This window comes from Miniopterus schreibersii (genome assembly GCF_964146895.1).
Source record: "Miniopterus schreibersii genome assembly, chromosome: 21".
Lineage (NCBI taxonomy): Eukaryota > Metazoa > Chordata > Mammalia > Chiroptera > Miniopteridae > Miniopterus > Miniopterus schreibersii.
Window position 1 is genome coordinate 8,814,785 of NC_138123.1, and position 25,595 is coordinate 8,840,379.

Genomic DNA, 25,595 nt, shown 5'->3' on the forward strand with positions numbered 1-25,595 from the left:
GTCCCCATTTCTGCTCCTGCAGGCGCTAGGTCATGAGGAAGTTACTCTGACCTGCTCCCTAGGGAGCCTCTAGGCAGCCATAGTCCTGGTCCATGAGGTGACGGGAGCCACGGAGGGACAGGCAGCTATGTCCCCACAGCTGGTGAGTGTGAGGTGTGTCCTGCCTTTCACCAGGCTGATGACCCAGGCCATTCTCAACCTAAGGCCTATTGAAGCCCAAACAGCTGGCCAGTTTGTACAGTGACACCCCCCAGGCTGTGTCCACGGCTGAGGCCTGCAGGTTGACAGGCTGCGGGGAAAGGAAAGCCCAGGTTGTCAGTGCCGCTGGCCCGGACGCCCCTCATGGCCCAAAGGGTTTGGGCCCTTTGTCCCCCCGTGCACCCGCGCCCAGGAGCCTACCTGAATTGGAGCGTTTCTTTGGGGTCTTGAGGCTCCGGCACCTCGCGCCCACGGAGCTGCTGTTCTCGCTCATGGAGTCCTGGGCAGAGGACGCGCTGCCCGTGGCCTCGCTGTCGCGCATCATGCTCTCGTAGCCGCTGCTGCCCCCGCTGTGGTAGAACAGAGCCGTCTTGCCCATGGCCGGCGGCAGCTCCCCGCTCAGCACGCTGCTGTTGTCGCTGCCGTGGCCACTGCTGCAGCGATGCGGCTTCCTGGGCGGGGTGACCTTGCTGTAAGGCGACGGCAGCAGGGGTGCAGCTGCCGGCTTGTCCTCAGGGACCCCCGTGCGTTCCTCCTCGGGGGCAGCCCGCGGCTGTGAGGCCCGGGGTCCCACGCTGCCCTGGAGTAGCTCGGAGATGCGCCCGTTCACTGCGCGCAGGGGCAGCTTGGCGGCCAGGCCCGAGCCCCGGCTCCGGCTCAGTGACTGCGTAGACCAGGACATGTGCTTCCCACTTGGGGCCGGGTTGGAGCTCTGGCCCACAGACTGCGGCAGGGACTTGGTGGAGAAGCTGAGCGTCTTGGTGGTGGAGGTGGACAGGCTGCGTGCTTTGGGACTGGCCAGGAGCAACTTGCTCACGGCCGAGATCTTGGACTGGCTGGCCTTGGGCGAGGCACCAGCCGACTGCGGGGGGCCCGGGTTGGTGGGTGAGGCCCCGGCACTGCGGCCCAGGCTCCTCCCGGCACGGGGCATGGTGCTGTCCTTGCCTGCGTGCAGCCGGGAGCTCATGGAGGACAGGCTCTCCGCCCGCTCCAGCGAGAGGCATTCATAGTGGCTGATGGTTGTCCTGCCCAGAGAGTTGGTCCTGCTGGCCAGCTGCTCCAGCTTGGCACTGAAGAGCTTGCTGCTGCTGCTGGCATCCTTCACCTTGCCGCTGGGCTCATCAGGGAAGCTGGCCAAGAAGGGCACAGGCTGGTTCAAGGGGCTGCTGGTGCTGCTGCTACAGGCGCTGTGCTGGGGGCTGGCCCGGTTCTTCTGGTCCAAGCTGGACTTTCGGACAGGGGGCAGTGGGGGGGTGCCTTTGGGCCGAGCCAGGACGCAGTGCTTGGGGGATGCCACCTTCCTCTCCAGGGTTGCCTTGGAGGACGGGCTACCCAAAGGGGTGCCGATGCCACTGGCCTCAGGGGTGCTGTGGTAGAGGGGGCCGTCCAGCTCCTCCTGCCGGCTGGCTTTCTGGAAAGCCCTGGGAAGGCTGCTGGACTTCAGGCTCTTGTTGGGATGCACAGGGCTCTGGGCAGCCCCACTGGGCAGGGCCATCTCGCAGCCATCCACGACCCTCTTGCAGTTGTCAGTCCCGGGGGAGGCAGACACCTCACCGCTGCTGCTGCTCAGCCTGTCGCCGGGGCTGGCCTTCCTGTCCTGTCCTCGCTCTGCTCTGGCCTCAGGTTTTGCAGGGCCTGCAGCAGCCTCTGACCTCTGTCCTTCACTGGGACAAGCATTCTCTTTCTCCACCTCCTCCTCCCGTTTCAGCCATGGGTCCTCAAATGTCATCTCCCTCTTTGCACTGGTTTCCTTGCCCTCCTGGGACTGGGCTGCTTTGGGGGCGGTGGTGGTGGGCGCCTCAGGCTCCTGGACGTTCCGGGGGCTCATGGCGATGCAGGGGTAGACCGTAATGTTGGTCTTCATGGGGATGTACCCTTCACAGCTGCCCAGGTTTGCTGTGTTGGAGATGGTGACCATGGCCTTGCCTAGGGTGGATATCTTACAGCCTTTGATGGGCGTGGCTTTGCTGAAAGAGTCTCCCCCCGTTTCAGACAAGATGAGCAGGTTGTCGGGGCCCGCCTTGGGCTTCTCTCGGCACACCACGGCAGGGTTCTGGAGGCTGCCAGCAAACTCTGAGGCCGGGGGGTCCGCCATTGCTTCCCCATGCCCAAAGCAGGTCTGGGCGATGAAGCTGTGGCAGGACTGCTCGCCATCGCTGCCGGTGCTCATCTCGCTCAGCCAGGAGCTAATGGAAGACCGCCTGCTCCCGGCCTCCCGGCCCTTCTCGTCCAGGCTCAGCTTCGGGAGGGGCAGGAACTGCGTGATGCTGACCTCAGAGACAGGAGCCACGCTGGAGTAGCCCTCCAGGTCCTCACTGATGCTGCCGATGATGCTGACGGGCCGCGAGCCCGAGGCCAGGGCCTGCACAGAGCAGTCGCTGTTGAAGCTGATGATGCTGGTGGGGCGGCCGCTGTCCAGGACCCCGCTGATGGTCAGCTCCTCCACCAGCGTGAACACCAGCTCGTCCTCGCCGTTCAGCTCCAGCGGCTGCTGCACCGTCACCATCGTGGTGCTCACGATCTCCTTCCTGGACTCTGGAGATGCTGCCGCCTGACGCTCGTCATCAGCGGGGCTGTCGGGGAACCCTTCGCTCCCAGCAGACATGGACTTCTTCAGAACCTGGGGGCTCATTCCAACCGGGGGGGTCCGCACCTCAGGCTGCAGCAGGGACTCACTGGAAACCATGCCGGAGTCCTTGCTCAAAGGGGGCAGCGGCGCCAGAGAAGGCAGGACGCCCTTCTGGGTGTAGACTTTGCATCTCTGCGAAGGGGAGCTGGCCGGCTTGTACTCTGAGGTCTTGGACAGGCTGGCGATGCCCAACCGAGGGGAGCCCAGGGGCCGGGGCTTGCCTTCCACAAACCCGCAGGAGTTCAGGCTTTCTCGGCTGCTCTGGAGGCTGGGGCTCTGCACGAGCTGGGAGGAGCCATGCTGGCTGCTGCTGCCAGGGATGCTCCTGGGCGAGGCAGGGCTGGGGCTGTTGGTGAGGGCGGTGGCAGGGACAGGTGAGTGATTTCGCGGCATCCTGGAGGCCGGGCTGTCATCACCCTCCCCGTCACCGGTCAGCTGGCCGTCTGACCCATTTTCTTCCTTGTCAGACTCACAGAGCAGGCTGGCCCCAGCCGCCTGGCCTAACAGGGGACACTTGCTTGCCTGCTCTGCCCCAAACTGGGCAGGCAGCTCTTCGAAAGGAAACTGACTGGGCCCTTCGCTGCCGTCAATACAATCCAGCCGCTCCTGCAGCTCGGCGAACGTGTTGCACTTCAAGCAGTCCCTCTCTGGCTTGCTGGCCGCGGCCTCCCCAGCCTCCGGGGCCCGGCTGTCGCCCCTGGGCTTCTGCAGGGCCGGGACGATGGGGACGAAGTCCGGGGGGCCCTCGTTGTCAGTGAGCTCCTTGTCGGAGAGTGCTGTGCCGTTGGGCCCGATGTAGATGACAGTGTCGCAGGACTGCTCGCTGCTGGAGGAGTAGTCGGGGTCACTGGACAGGTGAGGGATTGGGAAGTCAGGGTCCACGGCAGCCCTGGTGTGGAAGGGTCTCAGCTGGGTGGGCCTGCGCATCCTGCCTTCTTCACAGGAGCTCTCTCCCCCCGAGGAGCTCGACGTGTACTGTGGGTGAGAGGGAAAGAGTCAACCTGGGCAGCCTTCCAGGGAGCCACCCTGCTGGCTGGATACAGGCTCTCCAGGCTGCTGGTTGGCTGCCCTGCATATGGGCGGTTATCTGGGCTGTGCCAGGCTGCTGTGCCCAGCTTTCCACATCATGGCCTCGTAGGCAGAGGGTAACCCTTACATGGCCCATGGGGACACACAGACTGCTGATGAAAGGAGGTGACCAGCCCAGGCCCTGGCTGAGCTAAGAGCGGAGGAGTCCCCAAAGTGGCCCACCCAAGCCATCTGTGGCACCTTGTACCATGGAACACTGGTTGGAAAGACTTATTTTTGACTAGTTAAAAAAGAAAGTTATAACAAGGAGAGGAAAAAGCCCCCCACATCAGCAGCTGGCCCTGGATCAGAGTGACCAGTCACGATTACTTTCTCACACATTCTTGTCATACCATCTACCTCGGAAATGAGCCCAATGGTTTCTAGCAGACTCTTAGCTTCAACCAGAAACCACTGAGGTAACAGGGCAGAGCCCAGCAGCCTGGAAACGCAGGGGGAGTGGGGCACTGTGAGCAATGAATTAACAGTCCTCTTGAGGGTCAGCCAGCTGAAGGACACAGGACACGGACATGGTCTTGGTCTGCGTTGGACTGGGGCACGTGGGAGAGACTGTGAGAACTTCTGTCGCTCCCACTGCTCCACCCCAAGCAGCAATCCATGTGAGCCATGCACAGTGGCCCCGCGCCCCCATTAGGGGTCCAGGCCGGGTGCCCCGGAACAGCACCCACTGCAGGGACCAGAAGTGACTCTTCTGCATCAGCCTGAAGGTTTCCTGCTCCGGGTGGACGCTGAGCCCCTGCGCCTCTGCCACTGGGATTGGAAATGCCACCACTTTGGCTCTTTCTGACTCGGCTCCCCCAAAGCCCCGTCACTGCACCCCCCAGCACCTTACCTTCGTCTTCTTTTTCTTCATCCTCAGGACCCTCGAGGCGACCTGGATGGTGGACAGGGTTTCTGCGTAGCTGCCGGCCGCGGCCGAGATGTGCGCGATCATGGTGGTGCGGCAGTTCATGTTCCCCAGGGACTCGCGCAGCAGCATGGTGAGCTTGCTGTCCCTGCCGGACAGAGCGGGGGCTGCTTTAGCGGCCACACTCCACGTGGACCCCAGGCCTCTACAGGGCTCTCTGCTCTGGGCAGTGGGTTTTTCCCTTTTTTTAATGACAAACTAATTAAATCATTTTCTAGCACAAGGCTCTTTGCAGTTAGCTGAGCAAGTAATTCTAACCCTAAGGACAGGATTCATGCAAAACACCTCCCTTGGCACCTCTGTCTGGCTGTGCTGGGTGGTCCTGTGTGTCTGTGTGCGTGCCGGTGACTTTGCACATAATGAGGCCTGGGAACAGAAACGAGAGGAAGGCGGCCGTGGCCAGTGGCTCGGCTGCTGGCTGCACACACAGCCCTTTTCTCTGAGTTTGTGCACACAGGCGGTCCCTGCCAGAAAAAGCAGTTCCCCAGCCATGAACTTGCACTGAAGATCTAGGTGTTTATGATACATGCAAAGTTCCTTTTGCCGAGGAGTTGCAGCCACTTTATTGCTATTGTCCCTTAACTCTTATATCTGCACAGAGTAGTAATAAAGGTATTCATATTCCTGATAAGTGGTGAGACAGACATAGGCCCAAGCACTCAGTCAGCAACAGAACACAGAACTTTCTAGAAAAACCTCCTCTGGGGACTTTGCAGGTGCTGTGGGGACCCAGGGCCCCGAGCCATGATAGTGAGGCCCAGGAGTTTACAGACTGTTTCTAGGCTCTTTAAAAATTGACCTGGAGGAGTGGCCCCTGTTTCCCCATCCCTGTACTGTCCCAACATTTTTCCTGCCTTGCTTCTAAAAGGCTCTGCTTACATCACCATCACACCAGCTGCTGCCAAAGTCATTTCCCCTCTGGAGCCTGTGTGGCCCTGCAGGTGGAGGGGGCCTCTGTCTCCCATGCCCGACATTCACATCCCTGTGTCGTGCTCCTGTCAGGTGAGAGGGCTTCGGCCTCCCACCTGTTTCCCCATCAGCCACCCCCTGCGCAGCTCCCTGGAGAGGGACAGCCCAGCTTAGCAGACTGTGTGAGACGCAGGCCCGTGTGCAGAGATTAGACCCCAGAAATGGAGACATTTCCCATGGAACCTGCCTCAGCCTTCAGGGAGGGAAGACTGGTGGAAGAACAATCCTTTTTCCTTTCCATCTGGGACCAATTAGGGTGTCACTTTGGGGTTGCTGGGCTCAGTTCCAGGGCAATTTAAAAATATATCAAGGTTTTCCTTCAAGCAAAATAATCGGTGATAAAAGTGGTAGAAGGAGAGTGGCTGAATGTTTATGTCATCCCCAAATTCCTATGTTGAAATCCTACCCCCAGTGTGATTTAGGAGGTGATTAGGTCATGAGGGTGGAGCCCCCATGAACTAGATTAGTGCCCTTACAAACGAAGCCCCAGAGAGCCCCCTCACCCCTTCCACCACATGAGAACACAGTGAGAAGTCAGCCATCTATGAACCACGAGGTGGGTCCCCACCAGACCAGAAACCTGCCAGCGCCTTAATCTTGGACTTCGCACACTCCAGAAGTGAGAAATAAATTTCTGTTGTTTAAGCCGCCCATCTGTGGTATTCTGTTACAGCTGCCCGAACTGAGACAGAAAGGTGGGGGCTGGAAGCATTTAACTCCTTTCAAAATGTATCCAGAGGGGGTGTCACAGACACTGCCAGAGCTGACAGCCAGTGTGGGAGATCAAGTCCCAGTCCTGGCAGACAGTTCTAGCGAAGACACTGCACCTGGGTGAGCCGTGGGCTTTGTCTTCCATATGGGAAGTGGAAGGTAGAAGCCATTAGGGCTATGCTGTGATCACATACAGTCAATTCTTATTACTCGTGGTAGCTACGTTCTATTAAGTCTTTGCAAACACTGAATTAGTGAACATGGCACGACTGCTTCCAGGGAAACGCACAGCTGAGGTTCCCAAGGGCCTCTGGTCACATTTTGTCAGTTGATCAATACATAACCTTGTTTCATATGTGTTTCTGTTTCGAGACACCTTATTGAATATATATTTCTTACAAAGAATGAATTATAGGCACTCGTTTCTTTATAATAAAAAACTAGCTGAGATGGGCTTGCCATTTTCCTGACCCTGGGTAGCATGACCATAAATCTCTGTGGCTATCAGCCTCACAACAACACTGCCCACTACACTTTTAATCAGTCGTCATCTTGTGAATCTACAAATATATCCAGCCACTCTTCCATAGCTTCATCATGCACTTCATTTTTTTAAGTTAATTTACTTTTTAATCCTCACCAGAGGATATGTTTTTACTGATTTTAGGGAGAAAGAAACAACGATTTGAGAGATAAACATCGATGGGCCTCCTTCTGCATGCACCCCGACCGGGGATCAAATCCACAACCTAGGTATGTACTCTGACCGGGAATCGAAACCACAACCTTTTGGTGTACAGGACAGCGCTCCAACTGATGGAGCCACCCCGCTGGGGCCAGCATGCACTTTAGAAGTAACCCGAGCGCCTTCCAGACCAGCCTGATGTGCACGGATCAGTGGATTCCCTCTTCCTTTCTCTGGATGCTCCACATTGTTGATCCGCCAACAGCTGAACCGGATCACAGATGACCACAGCTGACCACAGATGTCCTCTGTAAGCTGTGCCCAGCCTTCTCGCACTGCAGAGCTCGAGACCGCGACACAGACTACACTTGGGGGTCATTTTCCACGGTGAAATCACCACCGCAAAGTTCACAAATGCCAAAAAATGGGGCCCTACTACACCGACTGTAAAAAGGACACTTGTTTACAGGGACAAAGGGAACGAGAGGGTGGAGCATTGCCTTGTTCACCCTCAGCTGGGAACACGCCCATCAGGCAGGTCTGCGAATGACGGTGAAATGACAGGAGTATCGAGCTGGGGTTACAAATAAATTTTAGCACGTAGGGAAGTTTGCAATACGAAACCTACAAATGACAAGACTGGACTGTCCTATGAAGTCTCTAATGGTAAATCTCGTTCATTAGGTGCACTTCGTTCCATGTGACCCTGTGTACGTTCTCAGGGAAAGATACCAAAGACAGCGAAGAACGGATATTGCATTCTTACAGCAGACCGTTCGCCCTGTGTCGTTCCACGTGGTTCCCCATTCATGAGTCATCACAGGACTTTTTTTTAAGTCCACGCTGTGGGAAGGAGCCAGGGAATGTGTGTTGCTGGGCAACCGGCGTTTCAGCTCTCCTTGTGGGAAGCCAGAGAAACTGCCGGCAACACTCGTTCACTGGGCCCTCTAGACTCTAAAACACATCTTTACGGGAGTGAAGCATCGTGGCAGTAAAGCTTCGGTTTTTTCCTACCTCCTCGTAATGACCCTTTAACTCAAAACAAAGACAGTGAAGTTGGGGACGGAGGTGAAAGACAGGGCAGAGTATTGAAGGCTGTAGGTTTAACTCAGTGTCTTTGGTGAGGAAATAAAAAGGTTTAAAGAGCTCCTAGGGCAACGGTCGGCACAAATTCAGCCCTCACCTTGGCATCAAGAGTGAGGCCCCAACTTCAGCACCACGGACAGCCCCCCTTCCAAGTCCCGCTTCTTGCAAGAGACGACTGCGCATCTCTGCCAAGGTGGCCAATTACAACAGGCGTGGGCTCCTTCAGTACAAACACAGAAAAGCACAGGCTGGGCCTCTCCGCCTACATCCGTTCTTAATAATTCATTGAAAGAATTATCCAGAAAACTAATTAAGCTCCAGAAGAATTTACAAGAGAAAAATTCCTGTGGGCAGGAAGAACGGAAGCAGACACAGGAACCACAATCACACACGCACATGTGCCCACCCCGGCATACACACCGGCTTGCTCTTTTTTAGAAAAGACTGTGTGTGTGTTTTTTAAGTGACACACTGTTAGTATTCAAAAATGCCGATCACATATGTCAAGAAAACACCCATATTCCTCACTCAGGAGATGGAGCTGCGTTGCATTCCAGTAAGTACCCCAGTTTTCAGCCTCTACCTGTAAGCTGCCAGGATGTACTGATTGCCCCAAACAGAGACCTTGGGGTGCTGGGCAAGACTTGCCTGGTATTGAGCCAGTTCCAAGAGTTCAGATCTCCCAGCCCTAACCCCCAAGTCCCAGGCCCTTGCATCCACCCACTGACCAGCAGGAGGAGAGGGGAGAGGGACAAGGGAGAAAGAATGGGAAGGAAAAGGCGGCACATGGGAGGTGGGATAAAGTCATGAACTTGACAGCTTTGGGCTACTCAGATGGCACACCCCCTCTCCCCTACCCCCTTCCTATCCACATCCTGTTGGTCTGCGACCATCCTTTCCACTGTCACCTGAAGCCAGCCCGAGATGACTGGGACAACGGGGGAGACACTAATAGGGGCTTTACGTTAAATGATACTGCGCCAATTGAAAACTTCTTGGGTGTGATAATAGTGTGGTTGAGGTAGAGACTGTCTTAGAAAATACATGCTGCAGCCGTGGCCTGTGTGGGTCAAGGGTGGGCGTCATCTAGTGCACCAAGAGGTCGCCAGTTGACTTCCCAGTCAGGGCACATGCCAGGTGGCCCGCTCGATCCCCAGGAGGAGGCAGACGGTCAGTGACTGTCCCATTGATGTTTCTCTCTCTCTCCCCCCCTCTCCCTTCCTCTCTCTGTAAGATCAATAAAAATAAAATTGTTTTTGAAGTAATAGAAAGGAGCTGCATTCTTCTGGGCCATCTCGGTTATCTAGAACTGGCACCACGGCGACTCTAGAGCTTTGGGGTCGTGCCTGATGAGAAGCGGGAGGGAAGTAACGGAGCCCAGCAGTCTGGCTGACTCGAGGCAGCTCTTTCAACAAGATCCTAAGATAACCTTGAGGGAGGGAGTTGTGCTTTTAGACCTTTATTTTTATTTTGACCCTTCTTTTCAGTAACTTTGAAAAAGTTTATGACTTACAGTTCTAGGAAAGAAGGGAAAAGATCCTACACTTGTTTTTAGTTTAGCGTTAATCAGGAGCTAAGAATGTCATCACTTTGATGAAAAACTAAACGAAAAACTAAAGAAAAACCCCCCAATAACTTAGAAGGCAAATGAGTAGATGCTACAAATAGAAAATAATAGGTCCATAGGTCTCCCCTGACTCAACAGACTGCCTAAAATTGCATATGCTAATTACGTTGAGATGCTATAAAGGGGCTTAAATGACTTAATAACAAAATCTTGTGCCCTTGCTGAACATGCAGACTGGTCTGTAACAGATGTGTGCTCGTTACTTAATCCACCTGCAGGGCCACCTTAGGAGCAATAGCAGCGTTTAGAATGTAAATACTGCTCTGTCATTTTTCACATGATCTGAAATTTCACTTCCTTTTCAAAATTAATGATCATTAATCCTCGATGCTTTGCACTAGGCGTCTCTCTCACCCTGTCGCTTGGTACCGGCCCTTTGCAGTGGTTTATGGCAGCTCTGCTGGGGGAGGGGTAAGGAAACATCTCAGGTACGTTGTATTATCACCATTACACGTCTTCGGAGGAAAGGCGAGCTCACTGTGCGATTTGGAAACGTAGCTGTTCTTCAGCTTTCCATCACCTTGTTTTAATTCCAGGGCCAGAGATCTCTGTAGGAACCCGACGGGGAGCTGGGCGCTGACGGACACAGAGGGAGTTGCCATGTTGTCATGGCAACCAGGGCCTCTCCTCTGACTTCTGCTCACCCCCCGTCCTTCCCTGTGGACTTTGAAAGGATTCTCCAGGTGAAAGAAAATGAAGATTATACATGGAATTCTTGGTATAACGAAATCATCTTCCTGCCTAGTGCCTTCCCGCTACGCCACCTCCTGCCCTCCTGTGTCACCTCAGTAATAAACTTCCATTTTTAGAACATTGCTATGCTTTTCCGTGAGTTTTCATGTTTGTTTCTGGCGAAAGGAAAGCATACACGGAGCTCGTGTTTGATGTGGCGTGTTGATGGTGCCTCTTTCGACAGCTCGGTCTCTGATCATCCCTCGCGGTTGACATTAGACCTGTGTAGAATCTGGGCTTTGAAATCTGCACGCGCACATCAAGTTCTTTCCCAAAAAATGTGTTCGCCAAGAAAAAAGGCAGGAAAACATCTGGAAGGGTCTCATCTACTTTTTTCACCTTCTTTCTAAGCAGAACTCTCGGATGACAAAGCAACGCGGGCACCGGGTGGGTTGTGGGGCTTTTGTTTCCCAGCTCCGGACGCCCGGGTGAGTCGCCTTGTGCCACATCCCTGGGAAAGGCTAACGAGAGGCTGAGGAGCATTACACAAGGGGTCCGGACTTGGCGACACTGGGTCACAAGCAGGACTATTCCAGTCTCCAGAGTTCAATTTAGCCAATTCCATGCTCGCGCTCTAGCGAAATAGAACAAACAGCGAAAATGCAAATACGAGCCCCGCGCAGAGCAGGCCTGTCATTTGCACGCGCGTGGCCGTGTTGGGCTCCTGTGCACACTGAAGGCAGGGGGGCTAAGCTCTCTGTTCAGCCGGGCTGCGCACCCGTGGGCACCCTGTGCTGCAGGATGACCTTCCGAGAGGACATAAGCTGGCTTATGACGCACGGCGGGCGACACAGACCATCACCCTGTCGGGAAGACGGGCCAGATGATTAAATGCGTCCCTTCCTGGGATCTCAAGCTCATCTCTCCCCCTGGGCAGTGGCTTTTCTTTGAAGTCAGCAGCATGGAGCTTCAAACAGGATTCTGATTGTCAAGGTTGGGACGAGCCATTCATGCCGTCCCCTTCCACCCTGTCCCCTGCTTCTAACAAATGGCCTTCCCGAGACTCGGTTACCGGAAATGGTGAAGCACCTTTGCCACCTAGTCCATTATTCACTGAGATGGGCGCCCTTGGGTGCCCACCCGACGACCATGGCTCTGACCCATTTCTCACTTCATTGACTGAGTCTGGGAGGCCCCTCCCTATATTAAGGGTGACAGTAAAGATGACTTAGTGGCTTTGGACTGGAGCTGGGCAATCCAGGGGGAGGAAGCCACAGAACATCCTAAGATGGCTCCAGGCACCATGGACTCGTGAACAAGGGGGGCCTCCATGCGTCCCCTGCCTCTGTGCTCGCCCAGGTTGTCAGCACGGAATCCCTGCAGGTCAGTGTCTGGCTGTGGACGCTCTCCCATGTCCCGCTCAATCCACTAACCCACTCACTATTTAGGAAAAAACTAAGAGCACTACTCGGGGGTGCCCAGCTCCCAACGTTCAAGGATAGATCAAGGAGAGACATTCACGCCGAGGCTACGGTCAGGTCCCCTTCGGAAACATGTACAACAATGTTCCCCAAAGGGGAAGAGGCAGAGCCACCAACACGCCCTCAGTGAGTCGGCACCGGCCAGTTAGGTCAGGTCCGTCTGTAAACCGCCCGTGTGATGACCCCGGGCTCTCCTTAGGTTGAGGCCACATGGACCTGTGGTCTTAGTGCAGAAACGTTTGGTTCCAGCAGGGCGTTTGGGTTCAAAGGGCTGCTAAAGCCAGTTTGCAGAGTCAAGCTCAATACCTCTGGCATGAAGCAAAGATACCGCAAAAGGCACCAAGGGCCACCTCTGCTCGCAGTTCAGTCTGGGGGAAGCTGCTCCCCAAGTGGTGGGATCTGGGGGGGGGGGGGCTTGTGACAAAGCTGGGAAGTGCCCATCCTCAGTCCTGTGGCCTAAAAACATGCTACTCGGGGCCGGTTCACCCAACAAGCAGGTATTATATTAAGAACCTGGGGTAAGGTGGGCCCTGTCCGAGCCCTGGAATTACAAACACAAATGAGACGTGCCCCCTGCTCTGTAGGGCTTTTATTCAGCTACCCACAGGCTTGTTTTGCCCCGAAAAGTCTCAGTTTCTGCCTATATATTGCAGCCTGTCTGATGTATTTTGTCCTGAATTTTTCATTTTTTTAAAATGATGTATTATTAAGACTTTAAAAACTAAGACGGGGAGACTTAGACCTTCGCTTTCTGTTTCCATGGTCACATCTAGTAACATATGCAGAGAACAGAGTTCACACTTCAAGACCTAACGTTCCCACCAAACGAGGGACTTGTGCTGAGGCGCACCTGTGACTGCTTGTCGCGCACACGCGTTGTAACTGTGCTGAAACAGTTCTGTTCCGCCCAGAGAAATACAAGCTGTCGTCAAAATCTGCACAACGTACACATACAGAGTTAGAGGAAATGAACTATAAAAGTTCTGCGATGAAGCTTATGTTAAATAAAAACTTTCACTGGGGGAGTGAGCAGGTCTCTCTGCTGTCTGTCATCAGTTGGGTTTGGGACGTTAAGAACCAGTTTAAATGATATAAAATTAAAAAGTGACATTAGATGACAGTTTTTAACTTTTTTTTTTAGTTTTTTCATGGGAGGAAACCATCAACAAAACAAAAAGACAGTTTTAACTTTAAGACATACGTTACGAATCTGCCCAAGTGGCCTACAAAAACACTGGCTGTGGTGCCCATAAACTTAATTATTTTCAAATAGACTATGATAATTCTACTGAGATAAATAGATCATTTTTGCACCTACATATACATAAATACATAGGTAGGCAGTTAGATAAATGGAGAGGAAAAAATGCTCTAAGATAATACTAGAAAAAATTGTCTTAAGAAAAATACCATTAACACGATATTAGGTATAGATATGGTGAAAACAATTAAAACACACAAAGGTGTCTCAAGAATATTCTACTTACTTTGTTTTGATGTTCTGACAAACAATACAAAGAAATTTTTAATTTTTTACTTTGATGCACGTGGATGTTTTTGATAAGAAATTATTTTATTTTTGAATAGAACTATTTTATAGGTCCACCAACATAAATGAATTTGTCAGAAAATATTTCAGAAAATTAATAATATTAATTACCCCTTTTCGCTCTCAGAAGTGTCCAGGTTTGGATAATAAATTATATGGTTCCCTTAGTTATAATTTAAAATAGGGAAGAGATGTGTCACAGAAAAATACAGAAAAGTATCACAAGCGGATAAGATATTCCACAAATCTTATTAAATGCATTCCTGAGCTTGTAAAAGAGTGAGGAATTTTGTGGCCAAAAAAAAAATAAATGAATTTGGAACTCGAGAAGTATGCAGAACGCTGAAGCTTGCTTTTACCCTGAAGACATTTGCCAAACCAGGTAATATTTGGCTTAATTTCATATAGACCTGGAGGGTGTGGAAAACAGAAGACAAAGCCCAGAGCCGCGCCCCCCCCCCCAGGAGAATTTTAACAGAAAAAACCCTCTACAACAACTGCCCCCCTCCTGTCTACAAGACATGACTGGGAATTGGGCCCTGAGCCAAAAGGAGAGAAAGTATCGCGAGAATTCGTGCGGCTTGTAGCTTTCATTCCCAGTGCCCGGGTGGTCCAGAACATTTCGGGCTGGGAACACAATGCAGAGTGTCCCCAACTGCTGGTGATCCCAGGCAGCAAGAAGCAAGTGTAACGACTAAAATAAACCCTGTCGACCTCAGGCCTCAAAGAATTCCCGCAACTGAAATTCCAGTGAGGAACGGATGCCCCCGAGGAAAAATAAACTCACAAAGAAACAGGCACCTTGAGAAGGACGCAGCGGAAACAACAGATGGCAGAATGAGATGTTCGAACAGAGAGTAAACAACAAAAAGCGGACTAACATGTTCAGGTGAAGGAAGATGCTCAAAGAAATAAACCAAAAAAATATGATCGGGAATGACCAACTTCTGCTCCTGGCCACGTTGGAAACACAGGAACGATAGATTTACTTTCCAGACTTAAATAACTAGTAAACCAAACAAAACGTTAGAAAGAATGGGTTTGGATACCGGGCCACAGCAGCAGAGAAAGCCAATTTTGAAGGGACACTAACAGAGGCTTCTCCATGCCTGGCTCACTCCTAGAGAAGGTTCCAGGCCACGGAACAGCGAGGGAGGCGACCCAGAGCCAGGCCATCACCTCGCTGAGCTGAGTGTAGGGAAAACTGCAGAAAGGAAGAAAGAAGAGAGCTGGAGGGTGGAAGGGAAGGGGGGAGAGAGAGAAAACGCATCCACGGGGACTGGGCATAATTTGTGTTCAAACAGAGTGAAAAGACCTGGTAAGATGTGGGGGATTGGACAGTTCTCAGAGGGGCTAATAATAATTAATAATAGACTTGCCCTCTATGGTAGGGTCAAATTAGCCCTAGATGCTCTGTCCTTGCCCTAGCAAAGCTTAAAATCAAGCCTCAAAGGGAAGCAAACGACTGTGAAAATTAGCAAATATTTCTAAATAATCCATGGATCAAAAGAAGTAATTATAATGGAAAACGGTAAATATTTTGAACCAAGGACAGTGAAAATAATCATCACTGTCAAAACTCGAGCAGTATTTGTGGGTAGTTAGTTAAGTGCTTACGTTGCAGAACACGGGAGAGTGAGCCTGTTAAGCTACGCGGCGTCTTAAGCTGGGGGATAGAGCCCAGGAAAGTCAACCGAGGAAGCAGGAGGAAGGCCCAGCCAAGAGCAGAAATTCCTACGATGGAGAACGAACATACGAACCTACTGCAAAGAAAATTACCAAAGTCCAAGCTACTGAGACAGTCGGAAAACGACACAGACACACTCTCAGTACAAACGACAATGACAGCGAGTCCTCGGGTGGGGTTTTGCGCTCGGGGGTGGCAGCGATCGTGGGAGAAAGGGCCTGGGTAAGGGCTTTGGAGAGAGGAGCTGACCCTGTGCCCCGGGACCGGCGCGTGTAACACGGAGAAACTGGCACGTCGGGGCACAGGCCAGGGCATGCGTGCTTCTAACCGGAGCCCCCCGCCTCTCACTGAAACCTAGGAACCCCCGACAATCTTGGCCGATTCCACCGGCAGGATAGGAGAGAGTGATAAGAGCAGACGAAAAATAGCGGGTGTCGGGGTTGTTGCCCCGAAGGAGTGACTGTCGGAAAATCCCTTACAGCCCACTGTTCCTCAACCAGTAAAACACTTACTATAACCGTCCCTCTCTCTTCAGTTCTCTCTTATGTCAAAATAAAACTCAGCTCTGCTTTAAAGAATTACTAGGTGCATTAAACAATTTGGCACAACTTAACTGTTTGCACGAATGTAACTGTTTGAAAATTGTTCAATTACACATGAAATGAATTATCACCTCATTTGCATGGACCAAAAAAAGAAAAATCTATTAATGCTCAATTGAGCCTGAACCAGTTGTGAAACAGGTGAGAATTTATGGCTGGATCCTCTGACTGAAGCTCTGTTAATGCTCAAGACAGTTTTTTAATGAATTAAGCCCCAACTCATTTGTAGGCTCCACCCCTTCGAATGCATCGTTGTGGCTAAACACAAGTATCCCCCAGTAAGCCGCAGCCTGAGGGCGCCCAGGGGCATCTGGGGCTCTCCCTGCGCTGGCCCTGAACTCGCCCAGAGCCCTCCGCTTGGCTGTTTCCTTCTGGAGGCCACAGCAAATGACATGTGATGTGATGAGTAGTTATCATTAAAGATAAGGATGAGCCACGGACTCGGAGTCTCCCGCCAGGCTCAGTAGTTTATCATGATCCGCGTCAGGCGAGACCTGCATCGTTCTAGCAAATGACAGTACAGCTGTGAAGGGCTCAGGCCGTCAAGGGGTGGCCTGTGGGACGCTTTGGGAAACAGACGAGAGAGAATGGGGGAGAGTGGGGGAGAGTGGAAGGGAGAGAGAATGGGGGAGAATGGGGGAGAGTGGGGGGGAGAAAGTGGGGGAGAGTGGGGGGGGACAGTGGGGGGGAGAAAGGGGGGAGAGTGGGGGGGAGAGAGTGGGGGAAGAGAGTGGGGGAGGAGAGGGGGGGAGAAAGAGGGGGGGAGAGAGGGGGGGGGAGAGAGTGGGGGGGAAGAGGGGGGGTTCCGCGTCACCACCTCTGCCCAGGCGCCCTGGCTGCCATCTTTCTGATCCCATCTTCCCCACGAGGTGGTTAAGCCCTGGTGCTCACATATCACCAGGGACCAGATCTGGTCGTGTCTGTGTCCCCCCGACACTAAATCGTCCACGAGGAGACATCCTCTCGGTTACTCTCCGTTACATCCCGTGTCTGGAGCACGTCGAAGGGGCCCAATCCGCATTTCTGAATGGGGGAGGGAATGCACTGAACCGGCGGGAGAACTGAGAGCCATTCCGCTCTGTGTTTCTCATATTTCCTGCATATGTTCAGTATCCTCCATCAGGCTTGTGACAAAATCAGTCTCTTAAACTCCCGGCCACTGTCTCAAGGTCCCTACCACGTTCCTGAGGGAGAGAAGAGGTCGGGACTGTCCTTCTGCTCGGCTGGTGGAGAAATGGAAAGCTCAGGAAGCCTGGCTGAGTGTCCGGGGTTCCCGGGGGACAGACGGGGACCCGCGTCTCCCTGGTCTCAGCTCGGTGTCAGCTCCTCCGCCCCCTCCAGCAGCCCCGGGTCCTGGACCGCACATACTGCTCTGGGGGCCCAGCCGGAAGCAGCGTCACAAATTCCAGCTGATGGGACCTCATCTGCCCCTCGTGGAAGCTTCTCTCGTGAGCAGATGTCTGGGGAGCTCGCTGTCGCCCCCTGACAGCCCTGCGTCACTCCCATCTCCCGCCCATCCCTTCCTTAACCTCCCTGCACTCGGCCGAACTTCCACACGCGGACCGGGCGATGACCTCTCCCGCTTCTGGCAGAAGCCTGTTCCCTCAGGAATGCCTCCAGGAACCTACTAGAAACTGCCAGGAGGGCGGAGAGGGCCACACACCATCTTATCAGGAGGCTGTGGGAAACGGTCACCCTTCTCATGCCGGAGCCCACCCAGCGAGGCAGGAGGGCTGCCTGGAGGGGGCGGTACGTCCCAGGAGAGCCACAGCATCCTGCACTTTTTCCTACTAATGGGGGGTCTGAAAGGTCTCCGTGGACTTTCAGGCTCTGATGTGAGAAAAGGTGACAGAAATTGAGAAAGGAAAAAAAGACTCTCAAACTAGGCTGACTGGCTGCGCTCAGCCGCTGGTGGTGCCCGGAATATGAGATCCAGCCTCTTGGGCGCCCCTGAGAGCCACTGAATGGGGGCCCCACGCCCTGCCCTCCAGCCCGCTACCCGGGCCTGGACACAGGTTCTGAGCAAGGAGGGTCCCACTCGCTGTCACAGTCTTGTTGGTATTTCAGGCCCAGCCCTGCTAAGCGGCTCAGGATCTGAGAGGGACCTTTCCTTTCCTTTACCTTCCCCATCTCACTGTCCTCACTGCCACAGGCACCCAGCAATCAGTCCGGCTTAGCGTCACAGAAGGGGGGACCCAGAGACCGGCGCTGAATGTCCCCCTGGCCGCGGCCGGTGCCACCCCTTGGGCCCACACTTTCACTCACAGCCGACTACACGTACCACAGGTTCGCAGGGACGTTTGACCCATGGTCCTGCCTCATTTGTTATGGCAACAAATACTGACTGCGCGCCTCGGCCTTCCAGGCACTGTGAGGACACGGAGACACACTGGGAGGCAGCGACAAGCTGTCACCGACCAGCCACGTCCACGCGGACAAGCTACCCAGTCCCCGAACCGGTGGCCCGTGATCCAAGGCGGACTCACTGTTGTGGACAAAGGAAAATACACACTCAGGCTTTGCTGCCAAAGGACAATGACCGAGCCGGGGCCTAACACTCTGCTCCCGATTCAGCGAGGCCAGAGCGCGGTTCTCGGGGCTCCGGGCCCCTGCTTCCCAGGCAGCCTCGTTGCTCCCGAGGGGCTGGGCGGCCCCGTAACCAACCCGGCAACTTCACTTCCCCGCAGTTCATTTACTGCCACAGCTCCTAGGGAAACACCACCGATCCCTGGAACCTTCCACGATTAAATACGAGGATGCTGCTGGACAGCAAAGCAGGGAAAGGAGTCCTGAAGCCTCCCCCACGGCCTCTACGGCCGGATCTGCTCTGAACTCGCTTTCCCTGCGTCCTGACAGTCATTAAAATGTATAGAGATGAGTGTTTTTGAAGCAGCAACACTAAGAATTATCATCGCTGCGGTTGCCTGGCAACCTGAGACTTTGGTTATTTTATTTCTAAACAGGGAACATTATAAACAGGGATCGGGAGTTTGTGCAAATAGTTTAAATTGATGTTCTCCCTGCAAATGGGGAGGAGATAACAGCGCTCGCGTGCATGCAAGGTTGCTAAATATACGTGTGTGTGTGTGTGTCTCACATCAGACACACGGACACACACGCGTGCACACGCACTGCCTTCCACAGAGCTCCTCTCCGTTACATGCCGACTGAACTGATGTTCCTTTGCATTTTTCCTGGAAAATATCTATTTAACTCCATGTTAAGCATAAATAATATACATTCAAGTCCAAAGGAACAAACCTTCCGTCTCCTCCGTGAGCCAGAGTGCTGCATATTGTAGCTAATGCCAACCATGAGCTCCTCCCTCTAGCTTCCCAACCCTGAGTAGGTTTCCAGTTCTCAGAAAGCAGGAAAAAACCAATATCTGAATGTCTACGAGGACCCTGGCTGGGTAGCCCAGTTGGTTAGGGCGCTGTCCCCATCCACCAAGGTTGTGGGTTCGATCCCCGGTCAGGGCTCAAACAAGAAGCAACCAAGGACGCACAAGTAAGTGGAACAACAAATCGATGTTTCTCTCTCTCTCTCTCTCTCTCTAAAAGTCGATAAATAAAAATATTAAAAAAATAAAAATAAATGGCTACTAGGAGAAAACACCTCTCAAAGCCAGGGCGAGGACTGTGTGTGCTCCTCAGAGATGCACATTCAGTAACTGTCTGAGTTTTAGACCTGCTGCCGTGGCAACTGCCGGCAGGTTCGAGCGCTACACACACTCAGACATGGGAAGAGATGTTCCCATTTTTTAAATGCCGCCTCTATTTAAATACCGTCATTTCTCCACAAGTCACTGACTTAAATTTGAGTTTCTAGCGCCACGTGCTGATGCGAATGGGTTGCTGGGCTCCGAGGCTGCTCTGTTCTCAAAAACGGCCTTGGCTCCTCCCCAGGACCCGGAGAACCGGGGTCCTCATCAGTTTTGTGGCCCCTGCAGTGCCATCTGCCTGCAGACTGAGGCCCATGGTAACAGGCTGCCTCGGGCTCCACCTGCTTCTCCCGGGAGACTCTCCCCAGACAGAAGGGGGCCACCAGGAAATCAGTGACTGATTCCAACAAGCGAGGACCAGGCCTTGGTCTCAGCCACATACCGAACCAGAAAAGAGAGGCGCCGAGCCTCCCCTCGCCATGGGGCTGCTCTGCACAGCCGTGATTCAGCGGCCCGGCAGAGCACCGCAGGCACACGCACCGCAGGGTCACGGGGACTTCCCACGACCTGCTAAATGCACGCCAAGACATCAAAAACACCCGTTGCTTAGGCACAGAGTACGAGCATCTTGCTGGCAAATAAGCAAATAGACCGTTTGACATATTAATTCTTTCCCCAAATGGAGTAACAGTTATAAACGAAGGTAAATGTCTCAGGGCTCAAGTATCCCCGTGGGAAGGGTTAGGCTGCCTAAGGGTTTATCCCCTCACAAGACAGCATCTCAAAGGGACCAAAAATTTTCTGAAGCCTGCAGTCCCAGGGATCAGCTGGGACATTATAACACTGTAGCCGAGGAGAGGTTCCCACTGGCAGGTGCGCGTGGTGGCCCCTCTGGGGACCGATTCCAGGGGCGTGGGCCTGCAGTGCCTGCTCTGGGGATGGGAATTCGTTTTAATGCCTCTTCTTACTTTTCTCGTCTGTCAAATGGGTAGACTCCTGTTACCTCGGGGCCGAGAAGCGGTGAGGGATAGCAAGCGGCGGGACATTTGCAAATGTACCGTCAAAACGCTCAGGACTGCAGCAGATTTCCCCAGATGACAGTCTCCCCCCAGTTCGAGTCACTGGTGCAGCCTGTCAGCGCGGGACCGACTAGGGGGCTGGAGCCTGTGGTGGTCTCCCTCCCTCCCCACATGCTTTACTGAAGGGTCCCACCACTTAGGAGGGATTTAGGGTGCTTGGATTGGTCAGCACGCCCGTGAGGCGCGATGGCCGAGGCTGGGACCCCACAGGGGCCTGCGCCTGTCACCTCCAAAGGCAACTTCATTTGCAAAGTCAAAGCCATTTGGGGCACTCCCGAGGTGCCCGTGGGAGCGCCCGGGATGGCTGATGAACCCAGGATCACTTTCCGTCTTGCTCACATGCCAACTAGTCCCGTCCCAGGATGAAGAGAAGTGAAGACAGGCTACAGTCCCTCTGCACACATTCCAGTTAATTTCCCAGAAGCAAACACAAGAAATGCAGGTTCCAAGCAAGAGTCACCTAGGGTGACAAATGGAGGGGCAGTGACTTTTTCTGTGAGTTTTCGAGGGTGGGGGCAGGTAGCAAACATGGATTTTGGTTTTCTGGGTTTCTCCTGTGAGTCCGAGTTAACAGGAAGCCACAAGGGCAGGAAACTCTCCTCTGAGGAACTTCTTGCAAAGACAAGGTTTGGCAAGGGGAAAGGTGTTTAGTATGCGAGCAAAATGCCACATAAGGTGGCTCTAGAGCCCGATCGAGTTGCTAAAGAAATCTGGGCCACCCAGCTGTGCTGAAGACCTCCCCAGGCTGGGCCGAGCAGAGGCAGCTAATATATCAGAGCTGGATGGGTCAGGAGCGGATCGGCTGCCAGGACTCGGACCTGCCAAGGTCTCCGAGGCTGTGGAAAGTTGAGCAGTTTGTTCCCGCCGCCAACTGGCTGGGGGATTTGAGTACATCTTTGCCTTGTCTTCCTGCACCTCTAAAGAGGATAGTTTCTAGCTGATTAATCACTTTGCAGACACCAAATACTGGATACGGGCTGTGGCGGAGAATCTGAGCCACTGTCACAACAGGGGCGGCCCTGCGAGGTTTCCAGGAGGGTCCTGGTGGTTAGGGGCAGCGCTGTGCCTGTGTCCTGCTCAGACACTGTATTTATGTTAAGTCTGTGCCTGCTTCAGACATAAAAACACTTTAATCATCACCCCCTCTGAGCCAGAGTGCAAGGAACTGAGCCAGACACACGTCTGCAGAGCATGGTGGGTGGAGGTCTCACACTTTGTCTGCCCTCCCCAGGGGCAGGTGGCCGGTCGTTGTGGCTGGCTGATGCTAAATGTGTTTAACTGAACAAAAAACCTTGAACCAGTAATAAAAACAGTTCTTAATGTTTCCCTATATGTTTATAATAAAAACTAACTCTAACCAAAAGGAAGTCACTTTATCGAAAGCAAAAGTAATTTCATAGGCTTACCAGCATCAATTCAACAAATATTTACTGAATCGTAAAAGCACGCCACTCCACAGAAACAATGAGAGAGATAAGTAAGTAAAATATTCAATCAGTGACCTCACAGGGTGGTATTTTAAATTTTATCTACATCATTTTCTTTTAAGTTTCCACATTAATAGACATGTTTCCATTTTTTATGGGCAGGGAAACCAATGAGGGTCAATAACTCTACTTTCTTTCTATGGTCTCCAGCCCTGACAGTACCAGTGAGATCTTTCTCCCTCCCTCCCTCCTTCCTTCTCTTCTTGTAATTACAACTTGAGTTTATTCAACTGCAGAAATAACATTGAGTGAAACTTTATAAGCCTTCAAATTGATATTTTTTTCTCATAGAAAAAGGCTGGTAAAACCATTTCTAGGTTTATCTAACCAGGATCCCAAATTTCAAGACTGGAGACACATAGGACTGTAACTGCCATGTAAGCTCCTGATGTCAGCCCTGCAACAACCCTCCCAGTGCAGAATGAGATCACAGTGTTATCACAGGATCGTATCAATAGACACAGGAAAAGCTTTTTAAAAAAATCCAGGACCCATTTTTGATAAAAAGTCTCAGCAAAGTGGGAATAGAGGGATCATACCTCAACATAATAAAGGCCATATAAGACAAACCTACAGCCAACATCATGCTCAGTGGGCAAAAACTAAAACCATTTCCTCTACGAACAGGAATGAGACAGGGGTATCTGCTTTCACCCCTCTTATTCAACAAAGTACTGGAAGTCTTAGCCACAGTGATCAGACAAGTAAACATAAAAGGTATCCACATTGGAAAGGAGGAAGTAAAACTGCCATTATTTGCAGATGACATGATATTGTACATAGAAAATCCTAAAGACTCCACCAAAAAACTACTAGATTTAATAAATGAATTCGGCAAGACAGCAGGATACAAAATTAACACCCAGAAATCGATGGCATTTTTATACACTGATAACTCTCAGAAAGAGAAACTAAAAAAAAAAATCCCATTTACCATTGCAACAAAACATTAAGATACTTAGGAATAAATTTAACCAAGGCAGTAAAAGACCTGTACTTGGAAAACGTAAACAAGTGAAAGAATATACCATGTTCATGGATTGGTAGAACATCATTAAAATGTCCATACCACCCAAAGTAATCTATAGATTCGATGCAATCCCTATTAAAATACTAATGGCGTATTTCACAGATCTAGAACAAATACTCCAAAAATTTACATGGAACCAAAAAACATCCTGAATACCCACAGCAATCTTGAGAAAGAAGAACAAAGTTGGAGGGATCACAATACCAGATATCAAGTTAAACTACAAAGCCACTGTAATCAAAACAGCTTGGTACTGGCATAAGAACAAACATATAGATCAGTGAAACAGAACAGAGAACCCAGAAATTGACCCATGCCTTTATGCTCAATTAATACTTGACAAGTGGCCAAGAGACATATGAAAAAATGCTCAAAGTCACTAATTATCAGAGAGATGCAAATTACAATGACAATGAGATACCACCTCACACTGGCCAGAACAGCTACCATCAATAAATCAGCAAACAACAAGTGTTGACCAGTATGTGGAGAAAGGGGAACCCTGGTACACTGCTCGTGGGAATGCAGACTGGTACAGTCACTATGGAAAACAGTATGGAGTTTCCTCAAAAAATTAAACATGCAACTGACATTCGACTCAGTGTTCCCACTTCTAGGAATATATCCTAAGAAACCCAAAACACCAATCACAAAGAATATATGCACCCCTATGTTCATAGCCAAGTTATTTACAATAGCTAAGATCTGGAAACAGCCCAAGTGCCCGATGAATGGATAAAAAAGCTGTAGGACATTTACACCATGGAATACTATGCAGCTGTAAAAAAAGAAGGAGCTCTTATCCTTTGGGACAGCATGGAGGGACCTGGAGATTATTATGCTAAGTGAAATAAGCCAGGCAGAGAAAGACAAACATCACATGATCTCACTTATATGTGGAATCTAATGAAAAAAATAAACTGACAAACAAAATAGATCCAGAGACAGGGAAGCATGGAGCAGACCGACTAAGAAATGATTCTATGTATGTTTGCTTAATCCTCACGGCAACTCTATAAGGCGGGTGTTATTTCCATCTAAATAGATGAGGGTAGGCTCACCCAGATTATTCTTATTGGTTATTGGTTACAGTGTTCTGAATTTTTCAAAAAACTTTTCCACGCATTATATCATTCTGAGACTTGACCAGCCTAAAGTTAGGACTGGCTTAGATTTAAGTATTTCCATAGCTTTTGAATTTGGAAGATCATGCATCACACAACTGTTGAACTAAAATATGATCCAGGCTGTCCCACACCCAGCCCTGGCACCACACTTACCCCAGCCCAATCTTCAAGTAGAAGAGTCACTTACTTGTATGGGATGTGTTTGCTGCCATTGACGAGAGCCAGGATGACATTGCCCAGGGCGGACAGTGAGAGGCACAGCCCCGAGCCTCCTTCCCGATTTTTGCTAAGAGCTTTCACACAACTGCCGAGGTCAATGAGGTGTAGGCGGCTGCGGCCTCCGGACACTGCCAGAGGAGAGAAGACAAGCGAGAAGGGGTTAGGTTCTGGCAAAAACTCTTTTGTTTTCATGTAGCTTCTTGGGAATAGGAGGGAGGGGTGGGAAGAGAAAGTTAAAAGTTGAGGTTCATGATCTAGTAGGAAAACCCCAAAAAACCATGCTGGGGTTACAAATATCATGGTTCTCTGAAATGCTGTCTGGCACACGTCACTGACCTTTTAATATCTACTGATTCATCCTATAAATAAATAATTGCTGTAGGTTGAATTGGATGAGATTCCAGAGACGGTAAATGCCTAATAAAAGAATGAGGCATGTGCCCACATGCCCTCCGGAGAGCAGAATCCTGGAGCTGATCAAGTTGAAACCTGAATGACCCATGAGTGATTATCTGCTTTGGTTGCTCATCACAGAGACCCTGACCTGAAGCTCAGGGATCATCAGGTTGGTAGGTCAAGGTAAAATCAGGGAGAAGTAGCAGCCAGGTGCAGAGACAGGAAAAGCCCCCCGGGTATTTGCTGAGTATTTGCCATGCGCCAAGTGCTGCGCAAACATCAGTCTCATTCGATTGCCATGGTAAAACCATAAGCTAAATTCTTTCACCCTTTTTTTCATAGATGAGAAAACTGAAGTTTAGAAAGTTAAGAATCTTGCTCATGAGTACTTCTGCTTCAGGCCTAGAGGAAGTGACAGGGACAAGATAGATCTTCTTATGTGAACCAACGAAACCAGAAACAACACAAATGTCCATCAGCAGGTGAATGGACAGGCAAGTGGTGAAAAATCCATCTAGACAATGGACTGTCACTCAGAAATATAAATACATGAACTATGGAGACATGCAACAAAATGAATCTCGCCCGGCCAGGCGTGGCTCAGTGGTTGAGCGTCAACCTAGGATCCAGGCGACCAGGGTTCAATTTCTGGTCAGGGCACATGCCCGGGCTGTGGGCTCAATCAATGACTCTCTCATCATTGA

General features: G+C 51.6%; 1 protein-coding gene across 2 annotated transcripts in view; it reads right to left on the reverse strand.

Annotated features, from left to right (window-relative positions):
- Positions 1-25,595, reverse strand: part of KIF26B (kinesin family member 26B) — a 280,606-nt gene that overhangs the window by 10,655 nt on the left and 244,356 nt on the right. For both annotated transcript variants that reach the window (XM_081124262.1, XM_081124261.1), the window contains 3 exons: positions 24,464-24,623; positions 4,749-4,911; positions 400-3,802 (listed from right to left, as the gene is read on the reverse strand). In XM_081124262.1, the coding sequence (XP_080980388.1) occupies positions 400-3,802; positions 4,749-4,911; positions 24,464-24,623 (3,726 nt within the window). The remainder of the gene's footprint in view (positions 1-399; positions 3,803-4,748; positions 4,912-24,463; positions 24,624-25,595) is intronic.